This window comes from Cavia porcellus, unplaced genomic scaffold, assembly GCF_034190915.1.
Source record: "Cavia porcellus strain 051 isolate PalLab524CR breed Dunkin Hartley unplaced genomic scaffold, mCavPor4.1 scaffold_14, whole genome shotgun sequence".
Lineage (NCBI taxonomy): Eukaryota > Metazoa > Chordata > Mammalia > Rodentia > Caviidae > Cavia > Cavia porcellus.
The window spans coordinates 57,001,192-57,024,144 of NW_026947497.1; the positions used below are offsets into that span (position 1 = coordinate 57,001,192).

At 39.5% G+C, this 22,953-nt stretch overlaps 1 protein-coding gene across 1 annotated transcript in view; it reads right to left on the reverse strand.

Moving 5' to 3' along the window:
- The window catches only part of LOC100728917 (follistatin-related protein 5-like), a 145,092-nt gene that overhangs the window by 118,129 nt on the left and 4,010 nt on the right, over nt 1-22,953 (reverse strand). Inside the window, 1 exon segment of the mRNA XM_063260528.1 lies at nt 21,655-21,773. Coding sequence (XP_063116598.1) covers nt 21,655-21,773 — 119 coding nt within the window.

The window sequence follows — 22,953 nt, forward strand, 5'->3', positions numbered from 1 at the left end:
AAAGAAAGAAAGAAAGAAAGAAAGAAAGAAAGCGAAAATAAATTTAAGGTAGACGATCAGGTCACTGGTAGAAGGCAGTGAAGCACTGAGTACTTTTCATTCACTGGACACCATAATCTTGTATTCTTTTGAAGAATTCTATCACGGCTCTTCCACAAACTATTCACAGAGCTGCAACTGTTAGAAAGGAGTCTGAGAAAGCTGGAGGCTAGGAACATAAATGTCTCTGCAGTGGTGCTGACTCACAGCAGCATCTGGGTTGTTCCGTTTGTGTTATGACTTCCTTTGTCATTAAAGTAACTTTCCTATGAAAAATCACAGACCAGGTTTAATAAATATTGTAATGTTAGTGAGCTTGTCCAATGTCTTTTGTCTCTAACATTATTAAAGCCATCAATTTCTCTTTAACTTTGTCCCAAAGCAGTCTTTTTATATTCATGACTTGCACACTGCTCCTTGTCAATACCACAAAACCCTCAAATCATGTTATTGCAGGTTTCATAACGGTGTAGAAGCTGTCACAAACGTTGGAGGAAAAATAAAAATTAAGAGCAACGTACCTATGCAAATACACTTCAATGACTTTTTTGATCTATTTATCCAATGTTAATGTGAGGCATCACAACATTTTAAGCTATTTCAACAGGGAAGTTCATCTTGGTTTAAGTAGCTGAGGTCTAGTCAACTAATCTTTAGAGTTAGTGACCTTTTTAATCCCCAGTTTCATTGTATCAGAAACTGCCACTTTCAGAATGCAATGTGAAGCGCGCGCGCACACACACGCACACACACACACACACACACACACACACACACACACACACACACAAATACAGGCATTTATATAATACATAAGATTTTACTTCTCTATCCCCATGAAAGAAAAAAGAGAAACAGATGGATATCCTGGCAGACAATGGATGCTGTGTTTTGTTGATTGGTTGGCCAGTTTTTGTTTTAACACCCATCATTTAATTGACTTAACATAATTGGTTAGCTCTTGAGCTATCTGAACACGAGTTTTGTAACAAATGTGTCTGGTAACTAAGCTGCAAAGACAGCAGGTAAATCCACCTCTCAAAGGCACAGCAGTGCTCTCAGTATAAACACCAGGAATCTAAGTGTTGATCCCCTATTCCTAAAATTTGAAAATGTCTCTAGCGGATGTGTTAAATGCTACATGTGAGAGCTTGATCTCCAGCCTGCGGTGCTGCTGGGAGATGGCCACATGTGAGGGGCTTAAGGTGTGGACACTGCTCCCAAGAAGGGACACCAGGAGCTGTGCCCTCTCACTTCCCATCTACAGGAGGCAGTTGGATCCCCCAGAGTGTACCGCCCCATGACCTCCTGTGCCTCCATGAGCCCAAATGTCCTGGGCAAGTGACAGAGGACCAGAACCTCTGAAGCTCTGAACCAAAATAAGTTTTCTTCCTTGCCATTTGTTTTCCTCAGGCATTTTCTCACAACAATGGAAAACTCATCAGTGTTCCTTTTTAGGAGAAAATGGAGGAAAGGGAACAAAATAGGGAGGTCTCCAGGCCCGGCTGGGCACAGATCAACAGGAACATGTCATGCATTTCTCAGATGCAGTGCTTTCCCAAAAATGTGGATTTCTTTGAAAACAAATGGACAAATTTCATCTCTGGTCTATCATAAATAAAGCTGAGAAGACCCAGTCGTGGATCCATGCAGTATAGACACAGAATGTCCAAGGGTTACTAGGAAGAATGACCCATGCCTTTGATTTCACTTGTGAGTGTGAAGTATTAGTAAAAATGAAATCTCTGGAGCTATTACAGGAAGGTGCTCATGACTATAAAAGGGGAGAATTGGCTAGCAGTAGTTGCAGGGACCACAGAGCAGATCGAGAAACAAGACCTCCGCCACATACACACACCAACTTCACGTTACATATAAGGGCTATGCAGAGAACCTGAGCAGTCATTCAGAGCTGTCTCTAGGATGTCTTAAACAAAAGGAAAGCCTCACAAGCTCTTTCACTTTACATCTGCAGCTCACTAGGAGGTATAAATGTAGCCTCTCACAGACATGTTTGTGACTTGGAAATATATAATCCACAGCATTCCATAGGATTAAAAAAGACAGAAAACACAGTCACATGACGAACCATGGGAAATGTTTAAATTTAAAACAATTCATTACACTGAAAATGCCCGCCATTGATCCCCCTCACCATTTCCTGCTCTTTCTTTTAACACCTCAATCCCATCATCCTCTCTCTCCACTTCCATAGCAACTCTGAAGCGTTCTTGGGTGAGTGTCTGCAGACAACTGAAGTCACACAGCATGAATATGGTGGATGAGGACACACGGTGACCTTTTACAAGCCTGGCTTTCTGTTGGTGGCACTTGGCATGGCATTCCTTCAGAACCAGTTCAGAATGCAGTGATAACCATCAGATAAGTACTTTTCATGCAACAGGAGAAATTTGAGAAAGATTAAGAGTAATGTGTCTTTACTGTAATAATTTTATTTCATTTTAGCCTCCACTGTCTATTTTGATGATACCTCATATGTCATTCAATATTGTGTTAAAATCTACAGCAAAATATAAGTGGTTCTGAAAGCCATTGGCCATAACCCTTGTTGCAGATAGTTCTCTACTTGGCCATGTCTCCTTCTGCCGTTTTTCAAGAAAGTGAAGAAACGTAACAATATGTGAGTCCAAACGCAGCCTGGGAAACTGACTGACCTACGGAAGCCCCATTCCAAAGTAACAGGATAATAAAAAGGCTGAGGATGTAGGTGAGTGAGAAGGTGCTGGGTTCAACCTCTGGTACCACGAAAAGCTTCTGTAAATTAAAATGCTATCGACCCACTTCCAATACAATATGATTGATTTCAGTCTGTAGAAAGTTTGCCTTGAGGAGCTCAAGGAAGTTAACCTCTCTCGGGTGTTCGCTTTGCGCTGTGATTCCCAGCAGCACCGGGCTCCTGGCCTCATCTTCTGCACAGCACCCCCACTCTGTTCCCTTCTGCAGAGGCGGCACCTCTCAGCCCAGGGGGTGCTTTTATCCTTTGGGTAGTATCCCCGCCTCAGCTGCCACAGCTTTCTTTCCCTGCTCTAACGCCGGGGCACCTGAGCATTTAGCTCCCCACACTCACGCTATCCAGGCTTGGGTGAGAACTGACTGTGCCTCAGGCTGACCTCCTGGGCTGCGGCTCATCCTCCCAGCTCTAAGATCCCTTGCTCTCCTCCATTTTACTCTCATTTTCGGCCAGATCCTCTCACTTCTTTCCATTGATTTACTTATCTACCTGAGGCCAGTACTGCCCTGTCTGATTACTTTGGCTCCCAAGTGAGTGCTAAAGTCGTGAACTGTGAGCTTTCAAGTCTGCTACTCTTTTCAAGATGGCTCAGCTCATCTGTATCCCTGGAATTACCAAATGAATTTCAGGGTTACTGTGCCGATTTCTGTAGACACCTGGGATTTTGATAGGAGTTCCACTGAGGAAATGCACCAGGTACACATGGGTCCCCTACAGCAAGAATCACTCCTCCACCAACGCGCATTTCCATCTCCGTTTGTCCTCTGAGTCCTTTAATTTGCATATATTTTCAAAAATCTAATTTAAATTCTTCAGTGTCTCTCCAATGACATGTTCAGAAAGCACAAATATTGTTCTTGTCAAGTGTATAATAATAAATTTGGATAAATTACAAGTAATATCTAGAAGTATTGGGAATAACTTTAATCTAAAACAGTTTAAGGCACTAACCTAATTTGAGAACTTTCTAAATTGTGGTTCCTTATAGACAATTGATTAAAAAAGAGAAATACAAAAATAGTCATAATAGCTAAAATATACAAATATCTACTCTTTAAAAATATTATTCGTGATTAAAATATTCATCATCTACCATATAAAATATTTGTTGCTTAAAATATTTACATTGCTTAGTTGTTTTTGGTTGTTTTGTTTTGTTTTTATCAGAACAGATAAGGAAGGAGGCATTTTCTTGCCACATAGCTTTCTGGACTTACCTGCCTCCTCCAGTTTCAAGCTCCTTTATGAGTGGGAGCCATATTCTCATCTTTTCCATCAGAAAATGTATTGATTAAGCTGTTGCAAGATTAGCCTAAGTGTTGATTCATCCCTATGAGAATAAGGTACCTGGAGACCCAGAGTGTAACTTCAGTCTTTTTACAAGCCATTTTGTTGATCATTATTTACTTTATTATACTAAAAATCCTCCTGTTCAGTAAACACAATAGATTAAGCATTTGCTTACTAATTACTGTTGCAAAACACACATTCTTTGTAAAAGAGAAAACAGTTCATGAGATACTGCATATCTATTGCATATCTAATTCCATGTTTATGCATACCTTAACAACCTAGAGGAAAGGAAAAGTGGCATAAAGATTAAATTAGTTACACAATGGAGAAAGAAACCATTGATAGAGGATGTAAAGGTGCAAGAGATTACTGGGAGCGTTAGTATTCATCGTTGCCCTTATGGTAGAACACAAAACTTGAGTTGGTTTTTACAAAAAGAACCAGACTCAGCCTCCAGGAGGGACAGGAATCATCCTGCTTTGTGGGTGGAGACTTTAAGACTCCATGTGCTACCAAGTAAACTTCATGGAGAAATTCCTAGACCTTGTAAGATGGTGTGGAAAAAGCAGTAAAACTGAGAGGAGTATAATATTAGCATTTCCTTAAAAGAGTAAGAAAACAGTAAAACTGCTAACTGGAACCACTCATGAGGCATCTACACTGAAATGTGAAAACCTGCCTTACATTTCCCAGGGCATCACATGGTGGTATTATGACAGCACTGTGAGTTACTGGCTGTGTTACTGCTGCAGCAATCTCAGGTTTTGTTATTACATTAATTTCTTAAACACTGTCTCCATGTTGTCAAGTTTAAAATGACACAGCTAGCAAAAAAAAAATCAAATATAGTGATATAGAGTACAATGAAATAAATTAATGGCATAAAGATTAATTAGATGAGTCTAGTTATAAATTGTCATGTCAAAATCATACTATGGTTTTGCTTCAAGCATTAAATATTTTAAACATTGTATTATTTTTAACTACAATCCAAATACAGTATGAAAGACATATATAATGTACATTAAATGAAAAATTTGAAGAGACACTACTACAAATAACAGTAAAATAACACAGGAATATATTAAACCAAAATCATTAATTTAAATGAAATAAAATTTATTTTTAGAACATGTGGAATAACAAGAAAACGTGAATTGTAAGAGGTGCTTAAAATCTAATTAAGCTACCTTGAATGTGCCCTCGTGTTAAATCTTTAAGATCAAGTAAACCTTATTATCACATTAACTTTCTTTCCACATCTTTCTATACAAGTACCATTACATTAATTAGTTATCATACTGTCTGTTAAGTGCTGGCTCCCTTCTGACTGCTCCATATACTTTCTCCCTACATGCATACCCAGAACTAGTCTGGGAAGCCTTTCTGCTGTGGACCACTGTAAATTGGTCCAGCATAACATGTCACGCTTATTTAAATACAAATGTGTAGACAGAATCTGATTATGAGGTCATGAAGAAAATAATTTTGAAGTATCAAAAACCTAAAAAGGACTCAGTACACTCACTTGCCCATGTTAAAAAAATTCTGGCGGAGCGAATTTGAGACTGAGTCAATCATGGCCAATTCAAAGTAACAGAACCCGAGAGCACTGAGTCACCCACCTGAGGACACCTGCTTCTAACAAGGAGACTGCACATGACTCTAACTCACTGGAGTGCTGGCTCTCTTCAGTGCCCTCATTCAGTCTGTGAAGGGAAAAAGCCAGCACCTTCCTGTGTGTGGGGAGACAGCACGTGTGTCGTCTTCTTGATGATGACTATACAGGGCACACATTCTGTCCTGCTCTTGACAGCAGAGATCAATGGTGTCAGGTTGCCTCAATGCTGAGGGCTGTGGATGTCCAGTGACAGCCATGACATGGTAATTTTTATAGCATATAAGCAGCTTTATCCATAATGCAAATAAAACTTTGGGGTATATCTGATTCATTTCAGTATCTTTCCCTTAGTTGATTCTGAAGATAGAAACAGGTGGGAAAGACTGATCTCTCAAAGCCTTAACATGTGATAATGTGGGAAACCTTGAGAAATTCATCGAAAGTCAAAATGTGGCTAACATAATACCTGGGAAAAATCAAAGCTTTGTAAAGGCTCCACTGGGTACCCTACTCCTTGCAGTGTGTGCCCTGGAGCTGATCTTTCTACAGTGAGGGGAGTTAGCTGCTGTATGCTATAACCTCAGCAGAGAGCATTGATCCTTGTAAACACAAGCTCCTTAGATTTGATCCCAGTGGCTAAGCCTTTAGACCAGGGAATAGCTGTGCATGTAGGTAGAGCTATGTCTAACCAACGCAGAGTTTAGAAAATATCTTACACAAGAATGGCATTGTTCAGTGTTGAATGACACACTTGCAGTGTGTTCTATATTTTAGTCAAGGGTAAATCAGAAATAGACCGTTTGCAAGTATCAGGCAGTACTTTTGCTGTGTTTCTCAACCACATTTTTAGGCAGGGTGCTATTTTGTTTTCTATTTTGTCTTTATTTTACTAATGCACGTACAGATAATTTCCATTAGACCCACAAAGTATAGGTTAATGCTTTAAATTATTAGTTGCAGATCTATGTAGGAAGGATTAAAATAACTACCCAAATTATGTATTACAAAGGCTCCTGCAGAGCTGCCCCCTGCAGGGAACTGCGCTCAAAGCATTCAAATGCCATTCAGCACTGGCCCACTGTTATGCATGGCAGGTATTAGGGTTTTGTCCCTTAGGTAAGTTTTTATCCTGTACTTAAATTTCATACATGTCTTCACCCAAGGAAAGATGATATATTTTATTATGAACAAATACAAAGAACAAAACAGTGACTGTGCTAAAAATGTTATCATCCTCAAGATCCAGGAGCCTGGATAAATTTATAAGAATTGTCATGAATATTATGAAGACAACCACCAACGATGTGTCTATATAGTAAAGGAATGTCCTCAAACATGTTTCACTATTTTTCAAAAAATCTTACTTTGAACAAAAATGTTTCAAAGCTTTCAAAGAGAACTTGGTGAAAGTACTGCAAACTAAAATCCTAAAACAGCAGTGAAAGTTTGATTCTGCCTTTAACAAATGGGTTTACTTAGACTACCAAGAAGGAAGTGAAGGGGGTTTGAAAATATGCTCATCTTTTTTTTTTTTTTTAATCAGAACATGAGTAGTAGGGAATGAAGACAAAATAATGGAATAAACACTTATACTAGAGGAAGAATTACTTAGGAAGACCTCATCAAAAACAAGGCAAACAGATTTAAAATGAAAATTTAAATCTTATCATCCAACAAACCCTCCTCACAAACACACACTTTTGAGAACAGCAGCTTGAGGCTAACTCTCTTATGGAAAAATGCCACAGGAAGTTCAGGATATGTTTTGGTCACCTTGTTAATGAAAGCCTTGGTATGTGCCAGCAATCTGATAACCCAGCAGAGTGGAAAGTCTCAGGGGCAGAAAACATGGTATCTGCATGGGTGTCCACAACTCGGAATGAATGAAGAACCTTTATCATTTGTTTATGTTTATGTGTTTAGGAAATTTTTATTGAATCATAGCTATGTACAAAGATATGTTGTATCTCTAGGTGCCTAAAAGCAATGAGAGAAGAAATGATGGAGAGAAAATGAGACAGGAAGATATGGAAGGAGAGAGAAAATCAGGGCACTACAGCTAATTTGGTGTTAGGAGGTGGGATCTGGTAAGCACAGATAGGTAACTGAGGGACTTATATATCTCATTCCTTACCTCTCCCTTGACCCTCTCTTCCTCCAGGCTGCTATGATATGAGCAGAATTTATCTTCAGCAGGCCTTTCCCCATGATTTCTTACCAAGGAACCTGAAGACCATGAAATAAATTTACTGAGACTGAGCCAAAATAAAATTTCATCACTTAAATTGTAAGAATTTGAAATTATGTCTCAGGCACAAAGGAAGCAAATAAGAGAGATTCTGATACAAGAAGTGGGATCATTGCTTTAATTTTTCCTCATCATGTTGCTCACATGCCTTTTAATTGCCTTGTAGGAGGAGTTTGGAAAGGTCTGGAAAGACTGGCTAGGAAAACTTAGAATGCTATAAGCCTATCTTGATGAGTGATTTTGGTCAAATCTCAGAATATCAGAAGGCCTATGGTAAAGACCAGGCTCAGGAATAGTTAATTTGGAAGAAGGATGTCATTTGAAATTGGGTGTGAGGCCATATATATCATGTGTTGCCAGAAAATTTGTCTGTATTCTGCCTATCTCCTGAGTCTTTGAGAGAAATTGAGATGAATGGCAGTGGATGAATTAATCTGGAAGAAGAAATCTCAAGGCAATTCAGTATTCACACTGTAGATGATCACTGCCTTCTTCTTTTTTTGAGATTTACGGTGAAAATTAGAAGACAAATGCTCAATTAAAATTTTTGGTTTTGGTCAAAAAGGAAAGTTGGGGCAAGGGAGACTTGGATGCCATGAAGACTAGCTTAAAAAAAATAAATACTTTTCAAGGGAACCATAGGAAAGATGTTCAAGGACATTCTTGGAACTAGTAAAATCTTACCCTTCACAAGTTTAAGAATGTAAAATGGTGCAGATAAATGTCTTTGAAAGACTTTGCTTTGAGAGTCCTAGAGTCCAGAGATCAAAGGTCATTCCAGGGAATTTTTCCTGGGACTGTTACATTAATTACACAGAGGAGTATGTCTACTGTTTGAGTCAGCTTCAGACTTTGTTGTACAACATGGTGTTGTTTAGACAGGCATGCAAAGTTTATGAGTTGTTGGGTCAGGAAGGCTTCCACTCAGTTTTAGAAGAAGGCCTGGGTCATCAGGAAATTTGTCCTCAGTATGGCATATGTGAAGCTGTGAAAGTGAATCAAAAGGCGCAGTGCATACCCTGGAGAGCTCGAGATGCCAGGACCATGTATCTTTTCTTAAGGAAGGACACAGAAAGTCAATGAAAACACCCCAAGAGAGAGGCCACGATGGCTGCAACTGGCTGTGCTAGAGGAACGGGGCCATAAAGCACATCTCATCACAACTTGCCCTTGGTGCTGGTTATAAAACAACAGGACATAATGGCTTGCCCTACAGGTTTCAGTTTTGCTTTGGTATAATTTCTTCATATTACCCTATTTCTTCCACTTAGAATGGGAATATTCACCTTATGTCATTGCATGTTGGCAGTGTGTAACTTTTTTCTTGGACATGGGCTCGAAGCTATTGTATGAGTTTGCTTGGAGTCTCAGGGGAAGTTTTGCAGTTGGACTTTTTATCAAAGCTTGAACTACTGAATTTGGTTCCTATTTTAGGTGAACTAAATGCATTTTGTGTAAACAGATGCACATGAATCATTTGAGGGCCAGCAGTGGAATATTATTATTTTACTGTACCGTGGCTCCCAAAGCCTCATGTTTTGAAAAGTTTCCTGGATCGTGACAGAGCTATAGCTGACATGCTGTTAGGGACTGGGACCCAGTCAGATAAGCTGGGACACTTGGGGCATGACATGGAAGCATACATCTTTCTCTCTCGTCCCTCCCTTCCTTCTCTTCTTCCTGACCCCCATGACATCAGTAGCTCTCCTCTTTGAAAGACTTTTCTGCCATCATATTTCTGGTTGGAGCTGGGCTACAAAGGACTAAATTTTGTGCAACTGTGAGCCAAAGTGCATTTCTCCTCTTATAAATTGCTAGTGTTGCTTATTGTATCTTAACCAGAAAGGAAATTACTAAAATGAGTGTTATGGATTAAAAACTGGTGGTCAATTTAACACCAGTGGGACTGAATCACCATGCTGCTGAATATAGATGGTCCACCTGAGGAAGGTTGCCAGAATAAATAGAGACGTGCAGAAGGAGAAGTTATCACATTGAGGTGTTAATGCGTTGAGGCATTGAGGCATTGTGGGTTCTCCTATGAGTTGCTGTTTGAGCTGTTGGTTCTGGAGAAACTCTCGTCCTCACATCGAGCATTGCTTCCTGGATCCAGAGGGAAAGATGTGTGCTGCTTGGTCTCCAGGATGAACTCATCATGCTGGCTTCCTGGCATGTACTCAACTGTGCTTATTATCAGAGGAGCTCAGGGCCTCTGTGTCACTGAGGATGGCTGTGGCGCTTTTCAGGACAGCTCTGGTCTTTGTTGTGAGTGTGACTTCTTGACTCCAGCATAGAACCCTCAACCCACAGTACGGCTCCTTCACCCTGCTAGCATAGACTTTCTGGCTTCCACTGCTGACCTTTGGGCCTTCCCGGCATAGATCCATAAAAGAGACTGGTTTGAGTCCTTCTTGTGGGCTCTAGACCAGCTGGACTCCTGGGAGGCATTGTCATGAGCTCTGGGTCTTTATCTAGACTCATATGGGGACATTGCTGTGGGATTCAGGCCCTTGGTTGAATATTCTAGGTCTTTGGTGTTGTGGATAGATTTCCTACAGTTTCTTGTGTTAACTCTGGGTGATCATCATCAAACAATATTATAAACTTATGTCCTGATTCTAATTGTTCTCTGCATAACCCCTGACTACAAGAATGAGTAATTTATCTTAATTGTCTAATATCCTATTTTAATGTAAGTCTAACAATGAAAAAGCTGCCAATTTAATAGACTTGTGTTTCTAAAATACAAGTGAATTTCTCTATATCAACAGTGGCAGAATATGAACAAAAATATATGCTGGACCTTGGATTCACAGAGAGATTGAGCGGGAAGCGGGGTGAGAAGGACTTTCTATTTTAAATTCTGGATAAGCTTCTTCAAAAAAGTGACGTTTAAGGAAAAAGAAAACAAAAGCATAAACTGAGCCCAGTAGGGATCTCACAAAATCTTTCTGAGTAAAGAAAACAACTACATTCAGACACCTCAAGGACCAGGAGTGAGAACTACTAGTAGCTGGGACTTTCCTTCCTGCAGTGGGGTGATGTCAGTGAAAGGATACAAGGGAAACTCCTGTATCAAATCACTCATGGATTGGTAGGCATTCAGGAGACTGGTTTTTAAACTGAGAAATGTTAGGAACTACCATAGTTTTGAAGAAGAGGAGCAACGTGACTTGACCTCATAAATGTGAAACTGGAGATATACAAAAGTCAAAGGAACGTTTGGAAATAAACTCTAGTCTTTCAAGGATTTCTTTTAAGAATTTACATAAATTTGGACAAAACTACGCAAGAAATAAGATTGGTATTTGCATTCTTATGGCATCTCTGAAAGCATTTCGGAGTGTCAGTGTTACGGTTTATGTCTGTGGCCCCTAGGCCTCATGAGTTTGCATTGTGCATTTGTGATGGTTCATTGTCTAGTGCTTGGATTGACGGTGTCAGTGCTCCACCCACATAGGGGTGGAGCCAGGATGTGATATAATGGCAGGAAGAAGGTGTGTCTTTCTCTTTACTGGTTCTTGATTGCTGTTTGCAGCCACCATGAACTGCGGTCCAGCCATGCCCGCCTGCCTTGGAGCCAACTGAGTGTGGACTGAAATCTCCAAAAACTGTAAGAAATAAACCTTTCCTTTCCCAACTTTGGCTTCAGGCATTTTGTCTCAGCGATGAGTAAAAAGTAACTAAGATAGTCAGTAACTACAAGTTTGCATAAAATTCCTCTCTGGACCATTTCATGACCAAGGAATCTATGAAATAAGACTCTGTGGGAAGATGTTGCCAAGATGAAACACACCAGAAGAAATCTAGTGAAGATGAAGAAACATGGTGTCTGAACATAGATGCTGTTCTTTTGGTGGAACAGTCCCTGTGTGCGACTAGCCAAATCATGAAGGAATTTTGTGTTTGAACTGTGAATGCTTCTGGAAGACAGAAGTCATATTTTCATCTCTCTCACTGTGACAGGTCTCATAGGAAAACCCAGAGTAACAGAGGAGTGCAGAAATGCTTGGAAGTGAAAGCAGAGAAGTGATTAAAAAAAAAAAAAAAGACTAATAGAGTCAAATAACTCAGAACAATGACACAAGCAGAAGGAAATGTAACAAAAGTAAAATCAAATTCATAAGGCACAAGTTCCACAACCTTTATAAAGTGAGAAAATGACACATGAAACTCTCAGTGAGTCGTAGCATAGAGGCTTCCAAATCACCCACCCAGCACTAGGCTCTGAATGAGTGAAAGGCCCTGTGCCAGCTGAAACGAGGGGGGGTGGCTGTTACCCCGTGGCTCAGCAGCACAAATGTAGGTAATTCTCTTGTAGTGCTGGATCGAAAGTTCCCTGCTCCCAAAAGGCAGCATGTGTGTTTTAAGCATGCAGTGAGGGAAGTAGCTCTCTGCACCCAGGAGCCATGAAGGATCACAAGTCACACACACCAGAGAGTTCACAGGGCTGCCTGAGTCCACGGTTCAGGTGGGAAACACAAGCCTGGTGTGTACTACATATGTGCCTTCCTCTTTTTGGACACTCAGCTGATATATAGGATCCTGACTGCCCTACAAAAGACCCTTCAGCAGCAGCCCTGGCAACTGGGCAGAGTGCCATTGGCCACCAGAAGGCAGCCTGTAAACCTCCAATGCTGTCCTGCCTACTTTGTACCTTTGTAGACTGTTAGACACAGAATACTCAGTGAATGGCCTCAAGGCTTGGGAAAGTGATTCTAAAACTGTCTGTGGCAGAGCCCCCTGCTCCTAATTTCTCCAGTTAGTAGAAAATACAGTCGCTTAGAGAGATGATATGGGAATATGAGCTTATCGTGAAATTTCTTCCAAACCATCTCATTACTTCTATATTTTATGGACTGGTAAAAAATGAGACAGGAATAAGCATATTAAATATTATTTTGTGATACTATGGTCCATAAATTCCAAGAACAAAGACAAAAATATATTATTTGGTTCATAATATGTAGAAGAAAAATAGTTTTCAACATTATTTCAATGAGTGTGAAAGGGAGATATTTAATATATTGTCTTTTAGTTCTTTGCATACAAAATGGCGAAACATTAGTTTGAGTTATTTGAAAAAAAATTTTTTTTTCGTTTTTATCGGTACCAGGGGTCGAATTCACGACTGCCTGCTTGCAAGGCAGACGCTTATGCTGCTGAGCTAAGTCCCCAGCCCTGAAAATTTTTCTTTATCATTTACAGCTTCTTTAAAAAAGATATACCGTGAATAGACCAATGGCACAGACAAAGGGATTCTATGAGTCCTGCAGACCAACAGCAGGCAATGCAGAAGGAAGCAGTGGAGAAGCTACAGGCGCAGGGCTTGGAATGAACACAGAGGGTGAGCGTCAAGCCAGGCAGCAGCCCTGGGTAGAGACCTCGACCTTAGACCAAAGGCCTGCGTTCTCAGCCTCCCTCCAACAGGGGACAAATGATGGACTAGGGAATCAACTTGATTGCTTGTATGTTTCTGGTACTTTAAACTTTTGGGGTTTGTTTTAGACTTTAACTTACAATTTTACTTTTGAGTTATTTATTTAAAACTTCAGTCTTGTAAGTTATGTTCATTCTTGTATGGAAAATTAATAATCAGAACATTGTACAGTATGTTTCTAGCATTTCTATACCCTTGTTATTATGTAATTGGAATATCCTGATGTCATGATTTACTCTAATGACAAATCCCTGAAGAACTCTACCGAAAGATATATCTGGACACAGCTTACTGTGGGACACAGCCTGGAGAGGAAGTTTCAGGCCTTGGAACCAACAGGAAGCTCTATCACATTCCAAAGCCTCCAAAAAAGAAGTGCATAGTACTGGCCCGTGGGTCTTAGGATCAGGCACAAAAAGCAGAAGTGGACCTGAAGGGAGGTCCGGCCTAACAAGCTCTCCAAAGGTGAGACAGTGGGGACAGTGAGGCAGGAAATAAGACACCAACAGCAGCTAGAAGAAAGAAGTGTGCTTGTGTGTGTGAGGTTTGTGAGCATGTTATTTCTTTTCTTTCTTTTTTTTTTTTTTTTTTAAATCAGTATCAGGGATGCAACTCATGACTACCTGCTTGCAAGGCAAGCGCTTATGCTGCTGAGCTAAATCCCTAGCCCCTGAGCATGTTATTTCTATGGGAAAAATGGAGTCAGTTCTGGGGTGTGCTCCTGGAAAGTCTTGTGCAAACACTGTGGAGCCTCCTCGCTGAGTGGAGGCAATGCTGTGCTTCTTTCTTGCTGACATGGACACCTCAGATCGAGGACTATTTCTGGGGCCTATGGCCCTGGCCACCTGGAGGGCGGGAGTGCTGCTGAGGAACCTCAGACTGCAGCACTGAAAGGAACCTGCAGGAGGAAGCTGCAGAAGTTGTGGGCAGCAGGAAGGCAGGGACGCTCTCTGAGGGCAAACCATTCCCCTAGACCACCAAAAGCAAAGTGGTGTAAGTCAAAATTAAAAGACCAAAAAGCTGAACAATGAACAATATGAGGAAACCATGCACTGCACCTCCCAGGGCTGAACTGATGGAACAGACCTTCTCAGACCTCACCATGATAAGCTCTCCGGAGGCCTCTTAGGACCAGGCTGCCTTCCACTGCTCAGTTCTCAGCAGGGATGCCCAGCTGGATGCTGGCCTCTGGGAACCAGAGTGACTGAACCAGAGGACCCTCCAGGCGCCCCACTCTCAGCCTGTTAACTCAGAGAGGGAAAAGGAGAGCAAAGGTGCTGATGGTTTCATTACCCTGGCTCTGTGGACATGCAGAGTGTGCCCAAGCTGGGCAGGGTCAGTCTGTGAGACAGGAAGGAGCCTTACCTCAGCACTAGTGGGAACCTGAACCCTAAGTGCTAAGGGCCTCAGTCGTTTACTGAAATTGCTTTGCTAATCACAAAGGTGATATTTTGTTATCTTCATGTTTGCCTTTAGTCTGCTATGTCTTAACAATGAAAGACATTTTATAAAAGACATCCAACAACTATGTGCCCAAATGCTTGACATAAATAGGAAAAAATTCAGTCAATATTATGTTAGACGGGTTAAGTAATTTGAATGTGAGAACTGCAGCAGCACATATATATGTCTGCTTGAATATGAATGAGCTCTCTGCCCAGAGGGTACTACAAACACCAAATGACTTTTATAACTACGGGTCTGGATCAGAAGCTTAAGATCCAGAAACAATCTGCTGTATGTAGAAAGAAAAAAAATCATGAAATGAATTCTACTGGTAGAGTCCAATTCCTTTGATTTATACGTAGTGTTTTCTTAAAGAAAGATTTCAAAACCCTTATATTTCAATAATCTAATTTTCCATTGTTAGAAAAGAAACAAATCTATTGATAGACTTTTATTTGGTTTGTTCTCTGTGTAGATTATTTAAACAAACTTTGCATTTCAAAAACACTGATGAATTTCAGTATCTTAGTATCCTCAGGGATTCTCATGGTAATCAATAATGTATTTTATTTCTATTATTAATTGACAAATTTTAGAACAAGGGTTTAAATTCTACATAAACCTTGACTTTCTAAAAGTCTTTCAGTCTTTGCTGAAAGAGTATAGAAAAAAAGCAAAATTAGTTAAACTAAGTTTCAAGATTTCCTGGATCCATAAATGTGTTTACATTTTCTTACATTTCATTGTACTTTTTCAGTATTCCTCAATCCTAGCTCTTGCTTTGTTATTAGCCTATAACAACTGAGTAATCCTAAGCTTACTATGCTTCATTATACTAAAACATCTTTCCAGTTATTACACCAAGCACAGAACTCCACAAAACCAAAGGAAAGGGAAATGCTGAAAATCAGGCAGCACAGAGAAAGTTAATTTTAGGCCTGCCTTTCTGCAACTAATACTGCTATTTGTAGATACTTCAGTATAAAAAGTCCTTATTCTATTGCTGTTTTGCAAAATGTTTATACATGCCAGAAACGTTGGTGGCGATGATCACTAGTTACTTACCCAGTATTTATTTCTCCCCTCCTTCTGACAAATTACCCCTTGTTATTGTGGTGAGTAGTAATACATAAACATCAAAGAAACATTCTTCACACTTTGCCTGCATTCAGCCCAGGTCAGTGGAAATTATTCTTTGTACTTTTCCTTTCTAGTATCAGGAATGAAACATAGGACTCCGTGATTGCCAGGCAGGTGCTGTGCCACTGACCTATGTACCGACCCTCTTGGTGCTTTTGAAAGCTGTCTTAAAGGAACTTTCAAGTGTCAGGTGGCATTTTCCACTATCTCTTGTTCCTTTTTTGGTGGTGACATGTGTGCAGTGTTCCCACAGCCACTGTGCAAACACTGAGGGCATGAAGAGTAGAACCTGTGAACCAACCATGAAGGGAAGCCTATGCTACTGATGGTGGTGTATGGTGGATGCCACGTCAAGCTACGTCAGGCAGCTAAGTTATACGCAAATTAATCCACAGTCAGAAAGGGAATGGACTATCAAGGAAGATTGTATAAAGAATAAACACATCACAATTGTTGCCAGAGACGCAGCTGAAGAAGACCAGCCCTCAAGACAAAGATGCAGTGGCCAGGCCTATACACTTGCCTCGGGGTTCACAGGCAGGAATTTGAGAGTATACTATAGTAGGCATCACTCGGTCCAGTAAAGTCCAGACAGACATCAGTCACTCAGATGAGTGCCCAGAACCTCCAGATACATCCCTTCTGAAAATGCCTTTGCTCTTGCCATGTATCCTCGCTATGTGTCCCACTTCCCTGCTGGAGCAATGTTAGCAAAGTAGCTCCACTTGTAATCCTATAGTTGATTCCAATTTGATCCACACTGTACCCACACTGTGACTCAGCCGTATGGATTACTGTGGCAAAGAGCTTCGGTGCAGTCCACTTTTAGGACCTCTCCTCTTACTCAGGAGCTATTCCTATTCAGCAATAAGCCCATTCTACTGTTAACCTCTGTTGTAGTCAGGGTGTGAGGAAAACAATTAGAATCACGACACAGAATTTATATTATTATTTTATGATGGTCACCCAGAGTTAAACATAGGAAAGTGCAGGAAATTTATCCACAACACTAAAGACTTAGAATGTTCAGCCAAGGGCCTGGATCCCACAGCAATATCCTACATGAGCCCAGATGAAGACTTAGAGCCCATGGCAGTGCCTCCCACAAGTCCAGCTGGAGGTCTGGAGCCCACAAGAAGGACTCATGCCAATCTGTTTTAGAGATCCACACTGGGAAGGCCCAGAGATCAGTGGTAGAAGCTGAAAAATGTATGCCAGTGGGGTGAAGGAGCTGTGCTGATAGGTTTAGGGTTCTACACTAGAGCCGAGAAGTCATACTCATAGACCAGGGCTCCTCTGCAAAGTACCACAGCCATCTTTAGTGACATGGAAGTCCCAAGCTCCTCCAATGATAAGAACAGTAAAGTACATGTCAGAAAGGGAGCATGACAAGTTTCTCCTGGAGACTAAACAGCACACATATTCCCCACCAGGGACAGGAAATGATGCTCAACAAAAGGACCAGAGCGCCCCCAAAGTGACCCAGAGCTACTCTCACCAACAAGGTCCTGAGGTCCTGTGTTAATAATGGTCGAACTCACACTGGGGAAGCTAGTCATGAGGAGCTCCTCCAAGAAAACAAATGGCTCAAAACAGCAGCAGGTAGAAAAACCCACAACACGTAGCTCTTCTTTTCCACGTCTCTATTCATGATGGCAACTTTCCTTAGGTGGAACATCTGCACTCAGCACCATGCTGATTTAATTCAGCTGGCATTAAGTTGACCACCAGTTTTTAATCCATAACAATCTCCTTTGTCCTTTGGAATTCATTCACTGATTTCAGAGGACAGGAATTTAGCATATATGACATCTTGAAGCTTGGAAGTTATATTTACTCCTCTATCACAACCACCCTTTTTATATAAGGAAAATATACTGGTACCTTGAACTCCCTCTGTTTTAGATCTCTGTGATAGGAGCTGAAAGGTAATCTCTTATAAGACTCCTCAGAATTCATCTTCTACTTTGTTGTCTAGCTTCTTCAAAGAGGTTTCCACACTACAACTGATCCTCAAGATGCAATTGTTGGATTCCCTTTTTTGATACCAATGCAATAGGAAAAAAGCTTTCATCTATGATGAATGAATTTGATGAGTCATTATGATGCTATATCACATTTCTCCTGTTTGCCAAGGCCAAAATTGAAGAATTACATTTGGAAATAAAGTTGAGCTCTCTACACCGTTGGGAAACTTTAGTGTGACATAGACTGTTCTATATAAATTTGGACTACTTAAAATATTTCTTAAAAACAGAAATTGCCAGATGCTTTCAGAAATATTTGGAGCAAAGCTAGCGCCTAACTTCCTCCCAGTATATCATCCTATTAATAACTGACCACCTTGTAAACCCCAGTGAACTTTCCATGCCATATCACATTTCTCAGAGCCTCAATTCTGTGCTACCTTCCTACTTGCTCTGTGGTCCACTGGAGTAATCACTGTTTTTATAATGTTGATTAACTTTACCCCATTCCCTCCTATTTACTCACCTGACAAGCACATTTGTTAATTCAGATCTCCTTTTTGTCCACCTGCCACTTCTCAGTCAACAGAAGGAAGCACACCTCCCCCCACCTCGAGGGCACCTCGGATCATGTCCAGGTAACCATGGACATGCTGCTGTTTTCCTCGCCCTCTTGCTCTGTGATTAGATAATTGTTCTCTACTTTGTCTTCTCCTCAAAACACTTGGTTGTCACTAACTCTTCACTTTCAGTGATTCCTCTTTTATTGAAAAATAATCCAAGCTACCAAGAGAATGTCCTCATTGTCTCACACGCAGTACGTTTTCCAGTCTTTTCTTCTCTGCTTCAGCTAATAGGCTGCTTACTCATTTCCTGATGATGAGTTCCTCCATTTGTATGTTAACTCACAGAATTTTAAAAAGTATTTTATTATTGAAATTCCTACTGTATTACTTGCTTTTATAATTACTGGATTATTTCTAACAGCACAAATGATTACATTTGCAGTTGTTCTAGACTCCATGCATTGCAGCTACTGCAGTTACCTGTTTATTTTGATCTGATACTCTTCTCAACAGGGGACAGTGCCAGAGTTATTTATTTCTTTACTCCATTCTCGCTTGAGTTTCGTTTATTCATAGTTTTATTTTCAATACTTAATATAAAGTCATCTTGTAGTCTACTATATACATTCATGTACTAAAAGTCTACTGCCTAAGTTATGCCCTATCTTGTTTGTTCTCTCAGCAGAGGTGATGCTGCTGTTCTTGTCCCCAAACCCCAACCATATGTGAAAATCTTGATATCAAGGAATTCAAAGAAATTTTAGTGTCTGGGAACTTAATGAAAAGTCTAGCTTTACTAGTTACAAGAGACCTTTGCAGAGATCTTTGGTCCTAGCAAAGAAGAAGAGTGAGAATTAGGCATAGTGAAAAGTTGTAGAGGGGACATCTGTCTAAGATCTCATTATTCTATATTCCATCTTCAGAAAAACCAGTGGGCATGCACAGATGTCCACAGATCGAAAGCAGCACATCACAGGACGGGAAAAAATGATGTGCTGCATTTCCCCAGTGCTTCCTGTGTACACCTTGCAAAGAGGAAGCCTGTCCTTGGACTCAGTCTCCTTCCTAGGTTTCCCTACTGGAGCACAATAAATTAGTAAGCAATGTTAGAAAACTACATCAGAAATGAGAAAGGAGTAGACACAGATGATTCCTACTCTTTCCCACTCCTCACAACTCCTTCAGAAGCTTGTCAAAAAGAACATTGCAAACCACACTTCCGATGACAATGGAGAAAATCCAGAATTCTGCATTTTTGTTAATTTTCAAATGATTCTAATGCAGGTGAAATACGAGCAACACATTTAAAAATTAATAAGTACTGAGACAAAAAGAACTAGGGAAGAGAGCAAGGTTAAAACAAAGAAGAATTACTTGCAATTGATTAAATTAGAGAATCTCTGTAACTGTCAATAGAAAACACAAACACAAGATGTTAGACTTGTCAAGGCCTAAAGTTAGTAAATGGTCACCAACCAAAACGAAGTGAGGGCCAGACTTGCCATCATGATTTCATGGACAATTTCCCTGAATCTAGTTAGGAAGCATTCTAGTACAGACTTAGCAGGTGTAGTGGCCTTAAAAGCTCAGCTACAAACATTCAAGGCCACTGAGAATAGCTTGTACTGATTTCTTCACAGTTTGGCTGCTTTCTTCATTGGCTTCCTTAGAAGTTGAAGTCAAAGACAACCCAAATCTAACTCCCTGCTGGGTTTGCCCTGGAAACCAGAGCCAGATCTGTTTTTGTTAAGTGTTAGCATGGATAAACATGACTCCATAATATTTTGAAGTTTTTAATAGCATTTTCTTAATCAGCGCATATGGCACAGAGTTTCCCCCACAGACTATTCCTGCATTTGCTAATTTTGGATCCAAGTTTTAGTCCTCTGGCCTTGTGTTCATCTGCATGCTTTCCTCTGGCAACTTCAACCAGCTCATAGCATGATTTTAAGTGCAATCTATGCACATTAAAGATGTCTAAATATGCAGCTTTAAGTTTTCACTCAGTTGGATGCTTGATTTCCCACCAACAATTGCATAAATATTAACTGATAAAATGAAACCTATTTGGTCTGAAAATTGTTCTTTTTTCACCCCAGTGGACTACACAAACACATATTAACTATTTCTTCAAATTCCTTAGACTCAATTTTTAGAATTTTTTTTTCTGTTGTACTTACATGGTATTTTTCATTGAGTGTCAGCTATAATTTCAAAATACTTTGCAAATTGGACCACTTCTATATAACTCCATCTTTACCACTAAATTTTAAGTAATCAATATCTCTCATCAGAAAATTAAATAATTCTTAAATGAATCATTCATTTTAAAACCAGTCAGGAGGCATTCTCTGGTACACAGATCCCTTTAAATGCTTTGCATTACAGCTATGGTTGAGATCCAGTTATGCACACATAAACCCACAGGGCTCCATGTGATCTCATCCTACTTTTCCAAATTCATGATCTGCTACTTCCTTCTTCATGAAAATCACACTAGCCATCTTGGTCTTCTTAAAGGAAACCATGCAAATTTCTGTCTCTTTCTTATAGATTACCATATATAAACATGTATGGCATGATAATTGTGGAAATGAATTGGTGTTCATTAATAAAACACACTGTCTATTACTAAATCAGCATGCAAACCAGTATCAATTCAAGTTAAAAGCTAAAATACAAATTAAATCACAATACAGCAAAGTTCTTGAGGTGGGAGTGACAGTATATATGGTGAACATCATGGTTATTAAATATATGATTAACAGTATAAACTTTGCTGTGCATAATTAGACACTTCCTATAACATTAATAAGACCAAATAAACATGAGATTTGATTAAATTTTAAGTTGCCTTTTCAGTTTCTAAAATCTGTGTTGCAGAATTGCCGATATACTAAAAACAGTAATTTAAATTTTCTATAGTTTTTCAGCTTAAATGCATTATTCTAATTTTTTACAATGAAAAATATGTTACTATTTATAGCATTTATTCACTTGGACATTTTTTTAATTTAAAAAGCTTTTACATAAGATCCCAAAACAAAAAGTTAAAAGTCTTACCAAAATTTAAATATGAAATGTCTCAAAGAAAAATAAAAGAAGGAAAGAAAGGATTGTAGCAATACCACATTGCTTACCATTCACTTGGAAAATGTGAGTCTGGTAGACATACCCATAGCAATCTGCATAGCAGCTGTATTTGCCCATGTGAGTGGTGGTAACCTTTGTAATAATCAAGGACCCATCATCTCCAAAGTCCTATGGAGAATTAAAATAAAGTAAAATCAATGCGTTGGCATTTTCAAACTTTCACTGCATTTGTGAGCAAAATAAATAACTAAAATATTGCTTTAGATGTATCAAAATAATCAGTATAATTGTAAAAGACTTTACCATTTTTCTAAAATATCACTGGTTTAAGAGGGATCTCATTTATAAGAATAAATTTTCCATATTTATTCGAAATGAATTTACATAGTAATTTTCACATATTTGTTCTAGTTTAGTTTATATTCTTCAGATGAATTAATCCATGACATGTTTCTGTCTTATCTATATCTAAAACAGCTAGTGATTATATTTGTCACACTTGTAGTTATTCGCTAATTTTGTGTTAATTATACATTTACCATGAAAAACAGATCTTAAAGTAGTCTGATCTATATAATAAAGTTACATAGCTATATCACAGAATACGACTTTCTTTCTTTCTTACTTTCTTTCTTTCTTTCTTTCTTTCTTTCTTTCTTTCTTTCTTTCTTTCTCTCCTTTATCTATTTTGGTACTAAGAATTGAAACAAAGCCTTCAATTATGTTAAATACACACTGTATCCTCCCAGCCAGGATATATTTTTTGCAACTCAGAAACATTCAGTATGAAATAGCCATACTATTTTAAATTTTGGGGAACAAATGCAGTATAATTTTTGAAGGTGAAAATAATCTCACAGTGTTTATCAAAGCCATATCAAGAAGCACCTGTGGAACTGTAGAGTAAAAACCAGAAAAATCTCCTCCATAAAAGCAATGAATACAATGGGAAAAACTGTCAAAAATCTATTTTTTTCCTAAACTCTCGAAACAGATAAATGCTTTCACCAGTCTGCACTGTATATTTTAAATTAAGTGATAGAACTCAGTAAACATAGTAAGACTTGTGACTTAAACTTGGCAGCAGGATCAATTTGAGGGAGTCACCTGACAGAGAAGCCAGCTGCTACAACCTTTGACCCTCATCCTAAAGGATACAGCGGGCCTCACCTGGGCTCAGCGTGGTCCCTTGTTGGTCTGTGGCACAGTGATCAGACTCATTTTCAGGACTCTATCCAGCAAGATTTAGACTTCCTTCTCTGTAAGTAATTCAGTCACTCAAGCCCTGTTAAAAAGAACAGTAGCACCTGTTTCGTATTACAATCCCCAAGACAAGAGAAGATGTAAC